Below are 24,055 nucleotides of genomic sequence, written 5' to 3'. Positions count from 1 at the left end.
GAAAAGGAGTTATTTGAAATAATCCCCTAAAAGGTTTTCAAATGTATCACTTTTCCAAAGGGGCAAGTTGTTACCACTCCCTCCCAATCACTGGTCTAGTATCTTCAGCCTCGATGACAGAGGCTAACTGCTTATGTATTTTCTACTCTACCACATACCAGCATCTCACTTAAACAAACAAACAAACATATACCAAGTTTCACAGAAGATTTTCAGGGGTAATGTCTTTCATTCTGGAGGTGCCAAAAAGTCAATGTTGTCTTAGAAATACCACGGGGAAAAGTGACAAGAAAGTAAAATTATGTATCACAGTATTATCAGCACGTATGGATTATACCAGTCTTACTGACATATCTGCAAAATGCAGATGAAAAACTCAGTAAATTTACAAATACAGTACATGTCAACTACACAGACGCCAAGTCCTTAGATAGAAAGAAGTACTATATAGCCTTAAAAGTAGTTAGATAATACTTCCTTCTAAGGAAACTGTGTTCTTAGCATTATTGATGGGGGTGGGCTCATTATTTGCCACTAAGACAACAACTACTGTATTACTGGGCTCCATAAATATTTCAAAATGCATTAGTCCTCAACATCTATCTCTAAAGCTCATTAGATATATACATCATTCACCCAACCCTAAGACTTCTATTTTACAAGTAAGATGTTTCTCACCAGTAAAGAGGATTCAAGTAAGAACATAAACACAAAAGCTGAGTAATAAGGGATAAAGTCACGGTGAAAGTGTGTGCACTGTTAACAAAGGTTCTCGGCCTAAATCCTGCCTCTGCCACTTCTCAGCTGCATAACCCTGGACAAGTTACCACTTCTCTACATCATAGCTTCCTGGTCTATACAATGGGCTAGCAGGACTTATTCACAGTGGTTTTATTCTGAGGATTAAATAACATAATTCACATAAAGCATAATCACTGTGTCTTGGCTCCCTGCATTTCATATGCAGTAATGTTGCTGCTGTTCTTAGGATATTACTTGTGTATGTCCAAGCCCAGTGAATACCCAAGCTCCATCTATACCTGTGGAGCAAAAGAACGAAAGAGTGTATTTGCTTCAGTCCTGCTACTCCATCATCTAGAATTCAGATTTAGATATTTGTGGAATAGGAATCCAGAAGAAAGTCAGAAACATTCAGACACAGAAGAATGAGAAGAGGCCTCCTCTAGCTAACTTAAAGGGTCACTAATATGTGCTATTCAATAATCTTCCTTAACAATGCTCTGAAGCAATAGCAAATGCCTTTAACTGACACCAAAAATGTCAGAAGTCAACCTAAAATCTTTTATAAGATTATTCCTTTTGAAGCACATTTTAAGAACTAGAAAAGGTATGATACCATGTATTTACAAACATTGCACATAAAAGTAAAAAGTTATATCTCTATTAAAATCAGAATCAAGCACCAATACCCATTGTCATCAATCTTTTTAATATTATTTGGGAAATTCCAGAACAAAAACCAGAAACAACAGATTAAATTATAGGAAAATTAGAAACAAACTATTATTAACAGGGAAAACAATCATTTAAAGGATTCCTCAGGCCTGACCGGGCGGTGGCACAGTGGATAGAGCATCAGACTGGGATGCGGAGAACCCAGGTTTGAGACTCCGATGTCCCCAGCTTGAGCGCGGGCTCATCTGGTTTGAGCAAAGCTTACCAGCTTGAGCCCAAGGTCGCTGGCTCGCGCAAGGGGTCACTCAGTCTGCTGTAGCCACCCCCACCCCCCCCACCCCGGTCAAGGCACATATAAGAAAGCAATCAACGAACAACTAAGGTGCCGCAACGAAGAACTGATGCTTCTCATTTCTCTCCGTTCCTGTCTGTCCCTCTCTCTGACTCTCTCTGTCACTGTGACAAAATAAATTAATTAATTAAGAATCAATAAATTTAAAGAAAATTAATTAAAGGATTCCTCAGAAATGCCTTCAGAATAATACCTTTAAATAAATAACAAAATAAATATGGAAACATTAAAGGTTTTTGCATATGCTGGTGACAAATAATTAGAAAATTACAAGAAAAAGATACCATCCACAACAGTAACAAAACACCAAAATAAACAACGCCAAGAAATACATTCATATGAAATGTGTAAGACCAAATGGGGAAAAGGTAAAAAACGTTAATGAGAGGTATAAACTTGATAGAAATAAACAGCAAAGTTCTCTCCACTCATTTACTTTTTCACTCAGAAATATTTATTCAGCATCTGAAATACACTAGGCACCAAGGCTAAGTACAAGAGAAACACCAAAATTGATACTGTAAAGATGCGATTATTTCCAGTATAGTTTATGGATTAAGCCAACCCTAACAAACATTCTAATGAAATTCTTTTTGGAACATAACATTAAACATTTAAGTTCATCTGGAAAAATAAGCAGGCAAGAAAAGAAAAAGGAAGAATTAGTAAAGGTGCCTAACCTTTCTTGAGAGGGAAACATAGCTATAAAAAATTAAGACAAAATGGCAGTGGCATAAAAATAGAAAGGAAGAGCCTGACCAGGTGGTGGCGCAGTGGATAGAGTGTCAGACTGGGATGCGGAGGACCCAGGTTCAAGACCCCGAGGTCGCCAGCTTGGACCCAAGGTCGCTGGCTCAAGCAAGGAGTTACTCGGTCTACTGAAGGCCTGTGGTCAAGGCACATATGAGAAAGCAATCAATGAACAACTAAGGTGTCGCAATGTGCAACAAAAAAGCTAATGACTGATGCTTCTCATCTCTCTGTTCCTGTCTGTCTGTCCCTATCTATCCCTCTCTCTGACTCTGTCTCTGAAAAAAATAAATTAATTAATTTTTAAATAAATAAATAAAATAGAAAGGAAGATAACCCAATGTAGAAACAGTAGCTCAATGAGAGCACAGTACATCTAAGAATTCTCTGTGACTCCACTTCCTTATGAGGCATTGTGAGGGACTATGAAGAAATACACGTAAAGTGCTTAGTGCTGTGCAACGGAGCTCACCCCAGAGTGAGCTCTCAAACGCTGTTAACTTCAGAAAAAAAGAATCACAAATCAAAGAGGAAGGGAAAGATTGAATAAGCAATGCTGGGAAAACTGGAAAAACAGTTCAATTTAACATTTACTTCTGTACTACGCCTACATAGCAAACTAAGAAAGATAACATTAAAAAAGGAAGTCTTAAAACCAACAGCCAGATTTAAAGATACACATAAATCTCTGGGTGGCTTTTTTGATTAGAAAAAAAAAGCCCACAAAGAAATCATCAATAGATTTGTCCATCTAAAACGTTAAAATTTCTTTATGCTGAAACAATGAGCCTGATAAAAATATTCAAAAAAATAAAGGAGACTGTTAATAAACACTCTCAAAAATGATAAGAAAAATATTTAGATTCCCAATGGATAAAAAATAAAGGAGACTGTTAATAAACACTCTCAAAAATGATAAGAAAAATATTTAGATTCCCAATGGATAAGTGGGCAAAGGACACAAACAGAATATTTAAAAGATAGGAAGCACAGTGCTTTATAAATATATGGGAATATAGCCAATCATATAATAATTGAGAAATACAATAAAATGTGATACCATTCTCATTATTAAATCAGCAAGTAATTTTTTAAAAATGTAATAAAAATCAATGCTGGTGAAGACAAAATGAATAGCCACATTGTATTGGTATAACTCTTCTGGACAGCAACCGGCTCCTGTGATAAGAATACAGCTATCCTGAGTTGCTGCCTAGGCATTTCATAGTATAATAAACCTGTATATATGCAGAGTCTGGATATTAACTTACTGTTTTTAATATATTTATTGATTTTAGAGAGAGAGAGGTAGGGAGAGAGAAACATTGATCTGTTTCTGTATATACCCTGATCAGGGATCGAACCAGCAATCTTTGTGTAATGGGACAATGCTCTAACCAACCCAGCTAACTGGCCAGGTGAGTCTGGATATTTAAATAAGGACCTGAATTCAGAATTTCCACCACAAGTTTCCACTTTGCTTCACCTGATATACCTTCTAAAATAAACAGAGTTTTCAACAAGTTAGTGACCACTACCTGAACCAACTTGTAAGTAATAAGTGCTCGCTACCTTGCCCACTCGTGTGATGTGAGATGGAGGAATACTCTTCACCTGGCTGACTGTGGTCCCTGCCATATGATATGATTTGTAAGTAATAAGTCCTTTTTTTTTGTGACAGAGAAAGGGACAGATAGGGACAGACGAACAGGAAGTGAGAGAGATGAGAAGCATCAATTCTTTGTTGCAGCACTTTGGGAGTTCACTGATTGCTTTCTCTTATCCTTGACCGGGGGCTTGACCGGGGGCTTCAGCAGAGAGAGTGACACCTTGCTCGAGCCAGCGACCTTGGGCTTAAGCTGATAATAAGCCTTGCTCAAACCAGATCAACTCACACTCAAGCTGGCGACCTTGGGGTCTTGAACCTGGGTCCTCTGTGTCCCAGTGCAACGCTCTATCCACTGTGCCACTGCCTGGTCAGACAGTAATAAATCTTTTAACTTTACTTTCTCTGTGTGAGTATATTGAAACTGAGCCCTCAAATCAAAAGACTCTAGGATTTTCACTTTCCCAAAGTGGAAAGAGGGTGCCGAGGGAGCTACCTGCTGCGTATACTTAATACACCACATATGGTGGGGGGTGGGGGGGTGGAGCAACACCTCCTCATACATCTAAAACCTAAAATATCTTAACCTTTAAGTAAACCACAGCATTCTTTCTATTAGCTAGGAAAAAATCAGCTAATTAAATGATCCACTGACAAGAATATTATGTGTCCAATAAAAATTTGTATGAAGAGCTTTTCTTAAGTTTGAAATGTAGAAAATGCAAATACTATAAAGATAAGCAAAAATTACAGGATATAAACATGTATCATTATTGAACTATGTACAAAAACAAAAAAAAAAAGAGAAGTAGGCCCTGGCCAGTTGGCTCAGTGATAGAGCGTCGGCCTGCCATATGGATGTCCCAGGTTGATTACGGGTCAGGGCACACAGGAGAAGCAAACATCTGTTTCTCCAGCCCTCCCCTCTCCCTTCTCTCTCTTTTTCACTCTCTCTCTCTCTCTCTCTCTCTCTTCCCCTTCCACAGCCATGGCTCAACTGGAGCAAGTTGGCCCCGGGTGCTGAGGATGGCTCTATGGCCTCTCCTCAGGCGCTAAAATAGCTCGGTTGCTGAGCAACTAAGCAACAGCCCCAGATGGGCAAAACATCACCCAAGTAGGGGGCCTGCTGGGTGAATCCCAGTAGGGGCACATGTGGGAATCTGTCTCTCTGCTTCCTTGCTTCTCATTGAGAAAAAGGAAAAAAAAAAAAAGAAAGAAAGAAAGAAAGAGAGAGAGAGATGTATAACAAAATGCTAATACTGTGTATCAAATATGTTTTACTACCTACTTTGTCCTTGGAAAACGCAATAGATCTAAGAAAGGAACTACTAGAATAGCTGTCCAAGAGATCTAAGGCTGAGTAGAAAACAGGAAAATGAGAAGATGCAGAATGCACTGTGCATAGGTAACGGCAGTCAAGAAACTAGAGCGTCTCATGAAGTAAAAGAGTAAGAAAAACACTACCAGAATTCTCGGAGGCACTTCTATATTGCATTAGCTTACTTTAGCTATACATGTTCATTGCTGTCAGGCTTCTTCCCCATCTGACCAGAGAAGTTCTTTCCTCTCCTTTAAAAAAAAAAAAAATCTTCAATAATTTCCCATGTCCCAAATTAAAATCTAAACTCTTAATATGGCTTATTGTAAAACCAGGCCTTGCTTCCTTTACAGTAGCATCTTAAAATTTTCCTGCTCCATCACTATTTAGTTCAAACTAAATGTCTTTTTGTCCCTCTAATCTACCATGCTCTCCCCTGCTACCAGCGTTCAGAGATGATGCACGTACGTACTCTTTGGTTCACTTCTCTCCCTCTTCTTTCCCTAGAAAACCCTTATTCATCCTTTTTATTTCAGTTTAGATATCACTTTCTCTTAGGAGTTTAGATTTTTTGACCACCTTGACCTGAATTTATAAATAAAAGAATGAATTAATACAGATCAAAGATGTGTCTGGTGGGCTTACAATGAATGATCTCCTTAAGACAGGTTAAGTCAGACCTCCAAGTCTTATTCTACAGTCTAAATTTCTTCCATTAGGTTGAAGTCATAGCTTCACAGTCCAGAGAAAAGAGAGATCAAAGAAAAGTTAAGAATGAAGGAGGATTCGGCTAGGCTGGTACTTGTCATATAAGACATTAGTTCTGGGCAGTGGGGAACAATTTTCAGAGAAAGGTTCATTCTAATACCTGTGAACAATTTAGCACAAATAGATTGCTCAAGGGAAATGAGTCAGGGAAGTACAAACAAATGCCACCTCAATGTGCTAATAATGTGTTAAGCAGATTAGTTTGCTTCACACTTTGAAAATCTGTGGTACAAAGTGAGGTTTTTAAGTAGCTCAACTTTTTAAAAATGCCATTTTGGTTTGCCAGCCCCAATTTTGTTCAACATATTTAAGAACCAGTTGAGATACATGCTCAGTACACCCACTTATCTTTTCTATAAACGGTGGCCTGATACTCTGAATTTGTTGGAAATTACTAATAAGCTCAAAGCACAGAAATTAAATATCTATAAACACAATAAAAACAGCAAAACTATATAGTTCTTTTCAGATCAAAACAATTTTAAGTGTATTTAAAGCACACTATGGTATAATAGCAAGATCATAAGATAAGGTTTTGTAACCTGTGTTATTATCTTGGGCAAGTAATTATATGTGTCTTTTCGTTTAAAATAAATATATAAATAAAAAGTCCTGGCCGGTTGGCTCAGTGGTAGAGCACTGGCCCGGTATGTGGAAGTCCTGGGTTCAATTCCTAGCCAGGGCACACAGGAGAAGCGCCCATCTGCTTCTCTAGTTCTCCATCCTTCTCCCTCTCCTTTCTCTCTATCTCTCTCTTCCCCTCCCGCAGCCAAGGCTCCACTGGGGCAAAGGTGGCCCAGGTGCTGAGGATGGCTCCATAGTCTCTACTTCAGGTGCAAGAACAGCTGTGGTTACAATGGAGCAATGCCCCAGATGGGCAGAGCTTCGCCCCCTAGTGGGCATGCTGAGTGGTTCCTGGTCAGGAGCATGCGGGAGTCTATCTCTCTGCCTTCCTGCTTCTCACTTTAGAAAAATACACACACACACACACACACACACACACACACACACACACGAATCTACATAGTTAAGAACAAGTATTTATATCAGTATTTTAAAGAATAGATTAAATCGTATGTTAAGCGTGACCTGTGGTGGCGCAGTGGACAAAGCATGGACCTGAAATGCCGAGGTCACTGGTTCAAAACCCCTGGTTTGCCTGGTCAAAGCACATATGAGAAGCAACTACTGCGAGTTGATGCTTCCTGCTCCTCCCACACACTTCTATCTCTCTCTTTCTTTCCCTCTCTCTCTCTCCCCTCTAAAATAAATAAAAATCTTTTTTTAAAAATCATGTATGTTAAAGCACTTTGTAGGGGCTACATAAAAATTTTAAAAATTACTGTTATTCCTTAAGGGATTCTTGGGTAATTAGAAAGATCAGAAATGGAAATGACTGAATCCCAAATGGTACATAATTCCCACATATCTATTCTCTTTAGTTATACTTCAAATAGCTAGTTTATAAGGTTTGTTATTTATTTAACCCATGAGAAATATAATTTATCATCTCTATCTCTCTCTTCCCCTCCCATGATAAAAAAGTTAGATATCTGAAATTTCACATGGATATCTAAAAATCAAGTATCAAATAAATCTGACAGAATATTCCGTACTAGGAAATATAGTTTTTCACTCTGTGTTATTTTGTTGCTCATAGATACAGTTCAAACAAACTGAACACTCTGGAAAGCTGCAGGAGTTCAAATGCCTGTCAAGTGCTTGCCTCAACCAAAAATAAACAAAGATATAATGGCTTTTCATCGAGAAAGAAAAAAAGAAAGCATCAGAAGGGGAAAACAAGAAAGCCATACACCACAATAACCACTGGGCAGGCTTTTGTTTGCCAGCTGAAGCCTCAGCGACCACTGCTGCATCTCAGACACCTGACAATTTCAGAGTACCTGGCACACAGCCACAGCCACAGCCCCACCAGTTCTACTCCTCAGATATCAGCAACGCAGCTCTATTTCCTCATACCAATGACAGATAATTCAAGAAAGCAAATAAACGTTTAAAAATAATTTCATCTATTTATAGGCTCCAATATTTCTCATGGTACAGCTTTTCTACAATGATTATGATACATAAAATCTTTCTTGCTTTAACAGAGTATACTTGGATGAAGTATTATGAATCTCTTGCCCTGACACTAATTTTCTTTAAAGCTGTAGGACATTATATATGAACTTAGAGATATACTGTAAAAGCTAACGTGTCTTTAAAACATACTAAAATTAACCAAAGGATCAGGAGTCACCTGAAACTAGGAAAACATCTTCGTATATTAACTATGTGTTGCCTAAATTGATTTTAGTCTTAAACGTGAAACATTTAAATTTCTGTATTTTTCTTCAAATCAGTCATGCCTGAGTCATTAAACTCATTCCAATGAACATGTCATTATTGAAAATATTTCCCCCCCCTCCTTTCAAATATTACTTAAGGGCCAATTTATAAGTCACACAAAGAAAAAACTCATTTTAAACAAAAAAATTAGTATTACTAAATTTGAAATTTTGTTTTGTTTGTCAAAAAATTTTAAGTATAAAATTTCCCTACAGAACTGTGAGCATGTAAGAGGGTATTGTTGTAAGCTACTGTGTTTGTACACAGTGTAGCAAACTAATACACAGGCTCAACTGAGCAACAGATCAGCACACAGCACCTTCTCCACTGGTACATTGCTTACATGAAATAAAATCTTTCCTAATTGAAAAAAATTTTCCTACCACATTTAAAAAGAACATGTGTCATCTGAAATTATTTCCAAAAATGTATTTCCCTAAAATGTTGAGCTCAAAGGCAGCAAGGTTTGAAGTACAGCACCTCTAATAGTGGCTCTTCAAAGTGAACCATATTCATTTGGCTGTATTTAATCTTAGATGCTTGTTTTAGAATTATTCCACATTGTTTATGAAATCAAACCTTATGAGTATATCTCAAGATTATTTTAAAGATTACATAATATATTAAAAGAGGTGAACCACAATTGATTAAAAAAACAGCTGTTTTTCCATAGCAATAGATAAACTGCAGCCACTCACCATCTTTTCTAGGAGTATGAGTCAAGTCAAAACCATCATATTATTTAGTAGTTATCAGCCACTAAATTTTCTTTGATGAGTAAACCAAACCTTTGTTTAACTAACATTCAAGGCCACTACAATTCTATAAACCAAGTATCACAGAAAATAAAACCATCCAAGAAATCTTTTGGCTAAATTCAGAACTCCAATTCTTTTTTTTTTTTTTAATTTCTTTTTCTTTTTGTATTTTTCTGAAGTTGAAAACGGGGAGGCAGTCAGACAGACTCCCGTATGCACCTGACCGGGATCCACCCGGCACGCCCACCAGGGGGCAATGCTCTGCCCATCTGGGGCATTGCTCTGTTGCAACCAGAGCCACTCTAGCGCCTGGGGCAGAGGCCAAGGAGCCATCCCCAGTGCCCGGGCCATCTTTTTGCTCCAATGGAGCCTTGGCTGCGGGAGGGGAAGAGAGAGACAGAAAGGAAGGAGAGGGAGAGGAGTGAAGAAGCAGATGAGCGCTTCTCCTGTGTGCCCTGGCCGGGAATCGAACCTGGGACTCCTGCATGCCAGGCCGATGCTCTACCACTGAGCCAACCGGCCAGGGCCCAGAACTCCAATTCTAATCCCTCTTTTAAATCAAATTTTCTTCCTTCAAACTACAGTTGTGTGTCTATAATTAAAACTGGTGATTAGTTTTAATACTATCATTAAATGATTATGTATATATAATAATTAAAAGCTAGGTTCACTTATTAAATATTCTATGACATGCTCTGATAGATTCTTTGTGAATCCACATAAAGACATCTAAGATGTAGGGGCTATATGTCCAAATACATGAATAAAAAAAAATTATATTCTGTGCACCCCCATGTTCATTGCAGCACTATTTTAAATAGCTAAGACATAGAAACAACCTAAGTGTTTGTCAATAGATGAATGAATAAAGAAAATGTGGTATACAGCTACAATGGAATATTATTCAGCCATAAAAAAGAAAACGGCCTGCCATTTGTGACAATATGGATGAACCTGAGGGTAGTATACAAAGTAAAATAAGTCAGTCACAGAATATAAATACTATACATAGAATCTAAAACAAAAACAAAGCCCAAAAACAGAACTCAGAGATACAGGCAATAGATTGTTGGCTGGCCAGGGGGATGGGGATGGAGGGTTGAGAATAATGAGTGAAGGTGACCAAAAGCTACAAATTCCTAGTTAAAAAATAAGTCCTAGGGATGTAATATACATATGGTGATTACAGTTAATTATTCTGTATTATATATTTGAAAGCTGCTAAGAGAGTAAACCTTTAACGTTTTCATCATAAAAGAAATTTTGTAACTACATGTAGTGATGGATGTTAACTAGACTCTTTGTGGTGATCATTTTGCAATATATACAAATATCCAATCATTATGTTGTATACCTGAAACTAATATGTTATATGTCAATTATATCTCAATTTTAAAAAAGGAAAAATTATATTCCAACATGGTCATTGTTAAATAGTAATGAGATTTGCAATGGCTTAATAAGAAGGTATTTATCAAAATTTGCCTAAAAAGACAGATAAGAACAAGTGTTGGGCTGGGATATAGAGAAATTAGAAGGTTCATATACTGCTAGTGGAATTGTAAAATGATAAAGCAGCTTTGGAAACCAGTTTGGCAGTTCCTAAAAAGGTTAAATACACATCAAGCTACCATATGACCTAGCAATTCTGCTCATAAGATATATACCTAAGCATTTAAAAAAACAGATATCCACATAAAAACCTGTACATGAATGTTCATAGCAGCATGATTCACAACAGCATCCCCCCAAAAGAAAAAAACAATAATCATTAACAGATAAATGGATTAAAAAATGGGGTTAATCTACACAATGGAATATTTAGCAATAAAAAGGCATCAAGTACTGATGCTACAATATCTATGAACCTTGAAAATAGTATGTAAAGTACAAGAAGCTAGACATAAAAGAATACATATTGTACAACTCCATATACATGAAATGTCCAGAAAAGGCAAATCCATAGAAACAAAAGTAGCTTAGTGGTTTCCAGGGACTAGGGGAAGGAGTAATGGGAAACAACTGCTAATAGCTACAGGGTTTCTTTTTGGGAGTAATGAAATGTTTAAAATTATAGTGATGATGATTGTACAATTCTGTGACTATATTAAAAACCACTGAACTGTATGTACTTTAAAAAGATGAATTTTATGTGAATTACAGCTCAATAAAGCTGTTATTTATTATTTTGTTTTTAGCTTGCCTAGTCACAATCAGATTACTAGAAAGGATCTTGAATCAAAAGTAGAAGTCGGCCCTATGTTCAATGAAGGGCATCCAAAGCTGATGGTAAAACCATAGAGGCATGCCAGGGCGCCAGGGGATAGCAGCATGGGCAATGGTCAAATGGTCAGTGTGGCTGAAACAAAGGTGAGGCCTAGAATACAAAATCTAAAGCATTCTTCTAAAATGTCCTACAAGCTGTGATGATTAGTTTCCTATTATTAAACTTTTGCAACAAATGGTTTTAGTGGAGGTGATGTACAGAATGTTCACTTGGCATTCTGAGCTTTCTGGGCAGACTTTGTGGCCTTGCCAGCCCCTAAAAGTCCTCTTGACAACTGCCCTCAGCAATGTAGCATGAGCACATTTTTTCTGAGAACAGCCCAGAAAGCATATAAGGCTTAGCTAGAACAACATCAATGATGGTAGCATCATCAGATTTCTGAAACAGGCTAGCATCTAGCCTCTTACCAAAATGACTCTCAATCTTTTGCTTTAGTTCAGTAACATTGGCACTAATCTGAATAGCATAAAGGATTATAAAGAGACTTGTAGAAGATGTTAAGGAACAGCCTGACCAGGCAGTGGTGCAGTGGCTAGAGCGTCGGACTGGGACGCAGAAGACCCAGGTTCAAAACCCTAAGGTTGCCGGCTTGAGCATAGGCTCATCAGGCTTGAGTGTGGGATCACCAGCTTGAGCGCAGGGTTGCTGGCTTGAGCCCAAAGGTCGTTGGCTTGAAGCCCAAGCTCGCTGGTGAGAAGTTAAGACACTAGGCCTAGAAGTGACATACCTCATTGGAACCTACATTTTACTGACGAGAACTCAGTCATATCGCACCATCTAACTATAAGGACGCTAGGACTGGTACGGTGATATGCTCAGAAGGAACAGGAAAAATTCAAATGTAAATACAAGTCTATTGGGTAGTGGCAAGATAACAACCCAAAATCAATCTCAATGATATTTCTGCAGTGAAACATTAATCTTCTTCACATTAAGTGGAACAAATACAGATGCTAATAATAAAGATAATGAAAAGCCTCACATAAATGCAGGTTAGGTGTTTTCACCAAATAAGTTCTGGTGTCAAACTTTTTTTGATAAAACTTACCGTTTTCATCAAATTCTAGATTTCAGAATTGCAGGTAAGGGATTATGAATGTACATTATGATTCATATTACACAAATGAAGAAATCCTCTCAAAACAGTAGCCAGAAAGTAGAAATGGAACTTAAACTCCAGCCTGTGACTTGTAAATTAATGCTTATGATGCAAGGAAAATTGCAAATAAGCAAATATCTTTTATTAATTTATACATCATTCACAATATTAACCCTCAGAGATAAAGAAAAAAAGAGGAGGTCTAAATTTCAGTGTTTACAGTGTCCAATTCTGTACAAGCACTGTGTCAGCAGGTGGAGCAAATATAAAGAATAAAAGATAGTACCCGACCACAAGAAAGACTATGGTGGAAGAAAGATTTAGGATACACCTATAGTAAAAATCAGAGTCCGCTTAAGTGCTCTAAAAGTATGAAGTCCTAAAATGACTGATGGAAAGAAGAGAATTAGAGAAGGCTCATATCGAAGATACTGCCATCGAAGTTAGACCCCAAAGGAAGAACAGCATTTTGAATGAAGAAGAAGTACTTTGGGCAGGTGGGGAAGGTTGTGCAAAGATACAGAGGTGGAAGGTATTTAGAGGTCTAAATAATGGCAAGTGATTTTTGTTTGAGAGCATTTGAGTGCTGGAAAGTTCAGAACTTTAAATGTTACTCAGGTTATCTATCAGATTGTCTGTGCAGCTTAAAATCAGTAAGAAAAAGATAATGAGAAATCCAAGGCTGGAGAGCTGTTTGTCTAGGTAATAATGCAACTGACTGAGAAAGAGATAATGAGAATATATGTAGGTAGCAGAATAGAAAGAAGGAAATGTTGAATTTTAAACATGTTGAGTTTGAAACGACACAAAGTTATCTGTGCATTATCTTAGTACTCTGACTTCAGTATCTACTCTGGTTGCTAAGTCTTTTAATGTTTACTTCTTAGGTCTGATCATGCTAACCTCCAGGTAGATAACGTTCTATATATGTACTGTGTACATGGGGTTTAGGTAGCACTGGTTCTATTCTTTCAGGAGAAAAAAAATTCATAGCAAAGTAAAGCAAGTAAGAACATGTACTGACGTGTGCTTGGGCCATTAACATAGCAATTTCCTTGTATGTCAAAGCCATTGTTCACAGACTGCAATTTTTAAAGAGTGTTGGCAAATGTGAATGACCATTAGCATAATACCAGCTTCCCTATGGGCTAGTTATCAAGAAAAGGGAATGATCACAAGACAAAATTTCTTTAAAGAATTTACTTAAAGTTCTTCAATTTGGTTTAATGTATTAAAACAATCTTTGTAAACTCAGCATGAAAGTATCACTTTCATATGCAATCATTTTCTTATTAAGTTAGTTTTATATTAATAAAGCTTAACATTTTCAAATAGGTTAATTATTTACTAGAAATAAAATTCCTGGAATGCTAGAATGCTACATTCATACTCAAAATAACCAGGGCCAGAAGCTACCCTATAAACATATATATACACAACATGCTTTTGGGGGGAAAAATCAGTATCTCTAATGTATTTACTTGATTTTAACTTATCATCATAGCAGTAAGATTACTTGAATCCCTTGATCTCTGCCAAAGTCCATCCGTTTACAACAATTGTTTAAAAAATACTCAATACTCAATAGGCTATTTCCAAAGAGCAAATGGCAGGTCAAGTTGAGACCATGTGACTTCCTCTCTAATTATGTTTAAATAGCACACAGTAAGAAATTAGATTCTACCTAGGACACTGGAGAAAGCCTGAATTTTAATCTTCAAAGAAAAACATGAAAAGGTAATGTGAAACTTAAATTTTCTGAATTACATATGAAAATCAAATGTAACTTTTAGTATATATTAGATTTCTAAAATTAAATTTGAGCTTTAAGTTAAAAAAAAGGTTAGCCATGCTCAACATGGTTTAACTGAATTATCTTAAATGTGGCAAACTATAAGATTTGAATATAGAATAAAACAAAATTAGCCTTTAATTTAAAAGTGGTTTACTATTAAAGTTTTGGCATATAACTATAGTATGTCTTCAGAGCTCACAATTAAAAAACACCAGACTAAGACTCAGATTCTAATTTGGGTCATTTTTTTTAGATATATCCCCTCAGGCAAGTTATGCTCTTTTGTCTAAGTCCATTTGTAAAACAAAGGGGTTGACTTTGATCACTTCTAAATTCCCTACTATCTTAAAACTATGGACCAAAAGGTTGGCATTTCCCCCGTGCTGGGAAGGTTACTTCATTACTTCATTTTCCCCCTACTTTTAACAAATCTAGTTCTTAAGTTTGTTTGTGATCCAAGTCTTAAATTTCTATAAATATTTTGAAACAGGAAAATGATGAAGCTATCCCTCACCAGCCTTTTCCTCCTGTTTGCTGTTAACTTTTTGGGGACACAGACCACCTCAAATTCTATGACAGTCTTGACTACCACGATGAGTTTTAATTCTGAGAAAATACCGAATTCTGAGACAACCCCAAATTCTAAGACAACTCCAAAGCTCCAAATGACCCTGAGTTCTAAGATGAGCCCAAATTCTAAGACAACTCTGAGTTCCAAGGCAACCTCAACTCTGAAAACAGCAGTGGCCTCAAAAATAGCCACCACCATGATTACAGCGACTACGAAAAGTGGTGGCACCACACTGAGCCCAAAGAACTCATGTTCTTTTCTATGTAATATTTTTACTCTTTTGTGTGCTCTGAAGCTGAAATGGACTTAAACTATCTGCATTCCTATCTCAGTTCTTTGTCATCTGCTCAGTGATAACAAGAACACTAGGAAAATCAAATTTATTTCAACTAACTTCTAGGAAATTATCATTATCTTAGCTTAATTTGATTGTTTGCAAATTTTAATTGTATAAGCCTAATTTTTAATATTGTTTCCTTCCTAATAAATGCTTTAAAAAAGGCACAAAATATCAATGTGTGCAAAATTGATTGCAAATCAGATTTTTACATTAAAGGTGTGAGGGAAGAGATTATGTTGGTATTTAACTAAAGTATGCTTCTGTGTGTATGAGCGAGAGACGGGGGTGGAGAATGAGGAGTAACGTTTTTATATTAGTTTATTTTTTATGAAATAGACAAACAGATACTAATCTAATAAGTAGAAACTATAGTGTTCTATGAAACAATACACCTGTATCATATTTCATATAGCAATGTTACAGTAAAAATGGTATCTATTCTGCTTACCTCTGTAGTGCATAATTCAGCTGCTCCAATAAAAAGATTCTCATTTTAAGTAAACCTTTGTTTTGTATTTCAAAAGGTTATTTGTAAATCAGATGCCTAGAATTCAGAATTCCTCCCTATACAAATATACCTTATAACTATTGGTGAGATTTTCATGCTGTTCTACAAAGGGTAATCTAACCCAAAAACAATAGTGACAATAACCATGCTATTAATAGTGCAGTTGTTAAGGTCTGAAACTTAACTCTGATTCTTCATTAGTTGTGCTACCATGAGTTAAATATACTGCTCAAAAAATTAAGGGATATTTAAAAAATGATCATGAAGCTATAAAATATTCCCTAATTTTTGTGAGCAGTATACATGAACAAGCGGGATTCCCAAACAAACTTTGGTAATAAACTGACTACAAATGAATCACTTGAGGTGCCTATTAAATATATAGATTAGGCTCTACCCCTGAGATTTGGATTTGGCAGCCAAAGTAGAATGAGGGGTTTGTTTGTTTGTTTGTTTGTTTAAATTCTCCTAGTCATTCTGATAGCTAGGTTTGGAATGAGTAACAACTTCTCTAAATTTGTTTATATACCTACCAGTTACTGTTACTAATAATACCTCAGAAGGTTATTATGAGGGTTCAATGAAAAATTATGTAATATGCAGTTTGTCTGATGCAGAAAAGGCAATCAGTAAACATTAGCTATTATTGTTAACTACTTCTACTACTAGAACCAAAAAGTAATTACCAGGTATTACAATATTCAAGAGGAAGACTCTTCATTGTAACTTTTAGGTTTTATATTTTTAATTAGCCTTACAAAAATGATACGTGCTCTTGGCAACAAGTCTAACAATACAGAGATATAGAAAACACATTATAATTGGTCCTCCACTTCTCTAATCAGACTCCCTGATACAAACAATGTGAGCAGTTTCATGTATATACTTTCACAAATTTCTCAGTCTATACATATAAGTACACAAACACACACCCCTCTGTACCTTGCCTGAGTAAGCATCAGAATCATCCTTCTGGCTCTTGTAAAAAGTAGCATTAAGAGGACTTCTACTTTCGCCAGCTCAGAATCCATTTTTCCTCATTCCAGTTTTCCCCGGGGAAACCCTGCCCCATAATCTTTTCAGTTCATGAAATTTGAGTAGGGTTGGGTTCATGACTGAGCTCCAGTAATGGGCACATAAATTCAGGCCTACACAACCATGAAATTCTACCCCCTTGCCATAGTGATTGCTTCAAGCATTAACATATGACTTAAGCCAGGCCAATGAGATCAGTACTTTTGCTGTAACTACAGGGAAACAGGTGCCGGTATTTTTCCACCAGGTTTGTTAAGCTGGGAGAACACAAACCACTGCAGGCCACATCTTAGGAAGAGCTGCTTAGGAGTAAAGTCGACAAAAAGAAAGTAGAGTCAAGAGTCAGAGAAGACAGATGTTCTCCAGATGGCACTGTTCTAAGCTCTGCATGTGGTCATGTAAGAAGCCAGTCTATCTCTTGATCTTCTAAGGTACCTGTGTCGACTGATATTCCTTTTGGCTTACGCAACTTTCGATTTTGTTTTTGTCCTTGTAACAAGTAAAATAAACTTTAACACAATGTATCATATATTACTCCATAATTCAGACCTGTCATCATTTATTCAACAATTCCCCTTCTGAAATGTAATTATAGTGTTTTCTTTCTTTTCTTTTCTGCCACTATGAGCAACACTGCAACAATTGTCCCTGTCTTTGTGGTAAACTACTACAGGCCAGGAGCATAAGTAAATGGGAGCTAAATGGAAACAAATAGCAAGAAAATATTAGAAAATAAGGTCAAAATTAAGGATCCCCTTGCATGCCCGATTACAGAACCTGGGCTTTATAAGGGGAGTCAATGGTGCTATTAATACTCTAAGAGAGACAAGATAGGTCTTGTACTGGAAACCTCCTCCAGAAATGATGTCAAGATGAACTGGACGTAGTTATTCTGGGGATTAGGGAGTAGAGGATAATGTTGCATTATTACAGGTAAGAGTTAATAAGAGAGTCTCAGTGATGGCAGTGGGGAAAAAATGGTTTCAAAACACGCTTGCGCCTGACCAGGCAGTGGCTCAGTGGATGGAGCGTCAGACTGGGATGCAGAGGACCCAGGTTCGAGACCCCGAGGTTGCCAGTTTGAGCGCAGGCTCATCTGGCTTGAGCAAAAAGCTTGTCAGCTTGGACCCAGGGTCCCTGGCTCAAGCAAGGGGTTACTGAGTCTGCTGAAGGCCCGCGGTCAAGGCACATATGAGAAAAGCAATCAATGAACAACTAAAGTGTCGCAGCAAAAAACTGATGATTGATGCTTCTCATCTCTCTCCGTTCCTGTCTGTCTGTCCCTGTCTATCCCTCTCTCTGACTCTCTCTCTGTCCCTGGGGGGGAAAAAAAAAACACGCTTGCAAGGTACCTAAAATTAATGTTAAACCATTCGGATCCAATTTAAAAAGAGCAAAAATTGAAATACATACCTCAGGATAGCTCCTAATGAAGGAATAGCACTAGGTCATTATGAATCACCAGACTGCCGGGCTAGGAGCATGTTCTTGACTTAGAGGCAGCCAGAAATCTATTGGCTGGCCAGCACCTAGCATTAAATGTTTTGCCAAACTGAGATATTTTCTAGCTGAACCACATTCTCTTTCTGGAATTCGCAGTGTTCAGTGCTGCAGTAATACAGGAGTTATTAACTGGGGCTAAAGCTGAAAAGACACGTAAAGAGGAAAATCATGATGCAGAGCAGCACATGAAGCCAAGAGAAGCAAAGGGCATAACCGACAGCCATTTCTGGCTGCACCTGGGCAGGATCTGCCTTAATGTACGTGTTTCCTGAGGCCTAACTTCATGAGAGAATGATTTCAGGAGAATTATCTCAAAAGGCCTAACTAACACAACTTAACTGATCTGTCAAGATCTCATTCCCAAAATCAAAACTTGGTAACTGATAATGAGGAAGATAAAAGAAAGAAGGAAGAATTTTAAATGATTAGGATTTCTAGAGTGGGAAGAGACAGATGGTGATGCTATTCAGAAAGAAAATATGGTGAGAAGAAGTTGATCTGAATACAGCCTGCATTAAGTTTTGGACACTGAAATGTCTGTGGATTATCTGTAAGCACTAATACATGGTTGTCTAAGTCACAGGAACACAGGAATATCAGAGAAAAGTCAAACCCAAGCATTCTCCAACAAAGTCAGCTGTATGGAGGCAAGGCCCTCACTACCTTCTGGAACTTTGCAGTGGAGGAACTGGGCCGCCCTCTGCTCTGAATCACTGTGTGCTCTTCCGTCCTAGACCTAAGGCTTCACACCAGGTAAAAATGAAGGCCAAGAAGAGCTCTACTAAGTCTAAGAAGAAACTGAGAGAACTGAAAAATCTAAAGTTAGCAGCAGAGTCATATCGAATAACAAACAAAAAATAATAAAAGAAAACCTCACACATACTCTACAGAATTTTATAGGTCACAAAATACTTCATGGGAGAGGTAGATGGAATAGTTTTTATACGCACACCCCTCCCCTTTTTTAAACATATGAAAAAACAGATTTTGAATAACTTGTCTCGCCTGACCAGGGGGAGGCACAGTGGATAGAGCATCGACCTGGGAGTAGGAGGACCCAGGTTCGAGACCCCGAGGTTGCTGGCTTGGGCATGGGCTCATTTGGCTTGAGCGTGGGGTCACCAGCTTGAATGTGGGATCATAGACATGACCCCATGGTCGCTGGTCTGAGCAAGGAGTCACTGGCTCAGCTGGAGCCCTCTGGTCAGAGTACGTATGAGAAATCAATCAATGAACAACTAGGTGCCGCAACCAAGAACTGATGCTTCTCATCTCTCTTCCTTCCTGTCTGTCCCTGTCTGTCTGTCTCTCTTTTAAAAAAAAATCCTAAAATTACACAGCTAACAAGCAGTAGAGCTGGGAATCCTCAACACCCTCAAGTCACCATATTATACAGGTTTCCTGGCAATCCCACTGATTAAACCCCAGGGAGTTTCTAGCCCATCCTACTTTCATCTGGCCTTTCCAGATCACCACAGAGAAGGAACACAATCTTACAGTTTCTTATCCTGAAGGAAAATCCCGCTTTGAGGTCTCCGAGAAATCTTCCTTACTGATACACTGAGTAAGAATTTCAGAGGGAGGGGTACACACATCTATCTCCCTCTCACCAACATTTCACTTTTCATTACCTAGCCATTAGGGAAAGGCAAAATACACTGGTTGTATTAAAGATTAGGGATGGAATATAAATATAGTTCATCTCAATTGTTAAAAATTAAAAAAATTTGCCTTGAGCAATTTAGAAGCAGCAACTGAGAGAAGCAACTGGAGAGAAGACTTTCACGGGAAGGTGAAGAGATGTTCCTCAGAGTTGTTAAAGCTACGGGTAACTGCAGGTTTCTGCACTATCTTAATGGCACCCGAATTATCGGACTAAGGGAGTTTCCCATCTTCTGCAGTGCTTTTTTTTTTTACTCCTTTCCCATTATTTCTCAGCCTCCATTTGTTTCCCACACACTGCCAACATTTTGCCACCCATAGCTATTAAGGCTACTGACATAATTCCTCAATTTATGTTAAATTCAGGACCTCAGATTAATTCCTACAGCTAGTGAATAGCAAAAGTAAGACTGAATAGTCCTTGAGATTCCAAAGCCAGTGGTCTATTACATCACATTATTTCTAAGGTTCAATTAACCATGAGTTTATGTCACTCTAAACTGGAGAAGTAAAACTGACTAAATGTCACAGATAAGTTCTCAAAAGAAAGGCAGAATAAAGCAAAACAAAAAAACCAGACAAAGAAAAAAAACAATGGAAGGGGATAAAAGGCAATCATCACACCTACTGTTCAGAAGAAGCTCACTGCATTTCCAAAATAAAACTTTCTAGGAACTAGCCTTAACTGAAGACACCACGAATAAACACAATCAGTTCACATATGCCATCGTTATAGAAATGTCCCACAGCTTCTCTGAATTATTTGTTAAATCACACTGCTGCAGTCTTACATAGCATATTACTAAAAGTTCTCAGAAACAGACACTTAAAGTTCCATTTCTTCTTTAAAAAAAGTTCCTGATTATCATGTTGTAGATATTATTTAATCAGTATATATCTGAAAACAAAAGAACTTTTGTAATTTTTTTTACTTTGGTAATTAACTCATTGTAGGTAATATAAAGAAAGTTGACAGAAGAGAGAAGCCAATAGAAAATAGGTAGCATTTTTTTTAGAAGATAATGGAAAAGCAATATCGAATATACTGAGCATTATTTGGGGACTAGATGGTTATTTACCCAGCTATGTTCTTCCAGGTAAACTTGTTTTCAGTTCTACCAAAGTCAAGTAGAGAAATCCAAACTTGCTGTCTCTCTACATTTTCTATCATTTTTTAAATTCTGTTAACAGAAACTATAATATAGCATTTCTTACCTTCGTGCAACATAGTAAAATATAGGATTCCCAGCTTTGGAAGTCCCAGCTTGGTAGAAAATACTTAACGTTTTCAAAGCCTTGAACTCTTCTTTTTCATGTACTTGATGCCTGCAAGAAAAAAAGAACAGAGTAAGTCATAGGCTTTATGTTGCCCACTGAGTACTTACAAAAGCCTACAAATGGATCAATGATAAAATACTCAAAATGACAAAATACTGAGAGGTAGACAGTGTGTACTTCACCCCCTCTCTAAAGGGCAATGTGGCAACAGGTCCCCAAATGTTCAAGGTGTCACCCTTTTACCACAATAGGTAAAAGGGGTAATAGGAGGTTTCCTTAGAAAAATGGAAAAGTCGTTAGAACATTCTCAGTAATGTTCAATAAAAATGTTTTATATTTTTGAATTATGTGGTTTTCAATAAAGTAATATAAAGGTTTTGTGTGGAAAATATTCCTTTAATTAATAGAAATATATATTTGCAAAAAAATAAATATTTGTTGCACTGAGAAAAATATAATAGAACTAAAGATAAACATTAAGCTGGAAAGGAGATTGTTCTATACTCATACATTTTTTTAACAATATCAAAGAACTGGAGTCGTGTGTACAGAACTGCAACCTCCAGCAGTTCCCCATCACTTCCAGGGCATGTGCGCTGAGACCCCCAGTGTATGCCTGAATGCATAAGTAGTACCAAATCCCATCGGTACTATGTTCTTTCCTGATACATACATACCTGTAATACAGTTTAATTTATGAGTTAGGCATAGTAAGAGATTAATAACAATAACTAATGATAAAATAGAACAATTATAATAATATACTATAATAAAAGTTATAAAAATGGCTTTGTGTTCATTATTAAGTAGAATAAGGGTTACTTGAACAGGAGCACTGCACTACTAGGACAGTTGATCTGATAACTGAGACATTACTAAGTGACTAACAGGTGGGTAGTGTATATACAGTGTGGATACACTGGACAAAGGGATGATTCACATCCCAGGCAGGACAGACCAGCACTGTTTGAGATTTCATCACACTACTCAGAACAGTGCATAATTTAAAACTTATGAATTGTTCATTTCTGGAATTTTTCATTTAGTATTTTCAGTCTGCATTTGACCACAGGTAACTGAAACTGTGGAAAGTTAAACCATGGATAAGAGGGGATTACCGTATATGTAATACAATTAATAACAGAAACTTATAACGCAAGGCACATTATATGCCAATCTTTCAGGTGAATTAACTTCTGAATGTCAGATTCTGCTTTTTTCTTTCTGCTTCTGGCAAATGCTATGAACACAACACTTCACTCACACTCACTATGAGGCACATACTAAGGAACTTAGTGTAAAGGACTATGAAAGGTGCCTTATAGACTAAAGGCTCAGCACCACCTTTACTGTAATGACATGGAGGTGAACATGTAATAAGATCTTTTAGCTCACAAACTAAATCCCCCTAAATGATATTCAAAACAAGTGTCCACAGAAACTTTAGAGCAATATGGAAGTATACTAATTTTCTGAGTCTCAATCTAAATATCATTAACTTTAGAAGGTCCTAAAAAATGTTGCAGTGTGGTATAAAGAGTTCAGCACTTAGAATCAAAGGACATGTGAATCAGATATAGAATCTTCAGAAAATTAGTTCTTCATATTGAGCCATTTATATTTTTTAAATATTTCAGTTACAGTTCACAGTCAATATTATTCTGTTTTAGTTTCAGGTGTACAGTGTAGTCCTTAGACAATCACATACTTTATTGAGTGGTCCCCCCAATATTTCAAGTACCCACCTGGCCCCATAAATAGTTACTAAAATATTATTATAGTTCCTTTAACTATAATATGAAAATGTTATCCATCCTCCCTTATATATATTAATGCAAAAACACCTCAAAGCAACAAGACAAAGTATAATCAATAACATACTACTATTTTTATAGGAAAATCAATTATAAAACAAAGCATATTTCAACAATATAAAGGGTAAGAGAAAAGTTAAATCCCAAACCATGGCAATGTGGTTATTAAGTACATCTTTCCTGATAATCCTCTATAAAAAATACAAGGGTATCTAACAACTAGCCTAGGAGTAAATCTTGCACCTTAACCAAATAGAAAGCAATCACTGTGGTTCTTTACCTAGTCATAAATTCCTCAAACTTTGAACTGGTCAGATTAAGGCTGGACCAGTGTGTGTCTGCCACAGGTTTGTGTTCTGGAGGGCCCAGGTACGCCAGAAGTGTTGCCATCTTATCGAAAGGTCGCCTTCCAACAGCTTTGTGATCCCTAGATAGAACAAACGACTTAGGGGAAAAGCAGCAGTTCACATTTAGCAGTACACATTTCTTCAGGTTGTCATTCACCGCTTTTCTTTTTACTGTCAGCTGGGTGTTTCTATTGATTTGTGAATAGCACCAAAAAGAGGTCAGTGATTGTAACTATACACTGAGATATCTTAGAAATATAACTGTTCTTTAAACTACAAAATTTACATAATTCTTTTGTCCCTAGATTTCTTTTTTGTCTTTAATTTTTACTTATTGATTTTAGTGAGAAAGGAAGAGAGAGAGAGAGACAGGAATATTGATCTGTTCCTGTATGTGTCCGGTCTGGGGATTGAACTGGCAACCTCTGTGCTTCAGGGGACATTGCTTAAATCAACTAAGCCAGTGGTTCTCAAAGTGTGTGCCCTAGAAGATTTTCAG

General features: G+C 37.1%; 1 protein-coding gene and 1 long non-coding RNA gene across 6 annotated transcripts in view; one reads left to right on the top strand and one right to left on the bottom strand.

Moving 5' to 3' along the window:
- The window catches only part of NF1 (neurofibromin 1), a 246,036-nt gene that overhangs the window by 76,979 nt on the left and 145,002 nt on the right, over positions 1 to 24,055 (bottom strand). For all 5 annotated transcript variants that reach the window (XM_066263280.1, XM_066263276.1, XM_066263279.1 and 2 more), the window contains 2 exons: positions 23,490 to 23,636; positions 21,333 to 21,443 (listed from right to left, as the gene is read on the bottom strand). In XM_066263280.1, coding sequence (XP_066119377.1) covers positions 21,333 to 21,443; positions 23,490 to 23,636 — 258 coding nt within the window. The remainder of the gene's footprint in view (positions 1 to 21,332; positions 21,444 to 23,489; positions 23,637 to 24,055) is intronic.
- Positions 14,376 to 15,238, top strand: LOC136323524 (uncharacterized). The gene is made up of 2 exons (XR_010728982.1): positions 14,376 to 14,440; positions 14,989 to 15,238. It is a non-coding gene; the product is annotated as an uncharacterized lncRNA (long non-coding RNA).

Source organism: Saccopteryx bilineata, chromosome 2 (genome assembly GCF_036850765.1).
Source record: "Saccopteryx bilineata isolate mSacBil1 chromosome 2, mSacBil1_pri_phased_curated, whole genome shotgun sequence".
NCBI classification, from domain to species: Eukaryota; Metazoa; Chordata; class Mammalia; order Chiroptera; family Emballonuridae; genus Saccopteryx; species Saccopteryx bilineata.
This window is presented reverse-complemented; position numbering and strand designations above follow the sequence as displayed.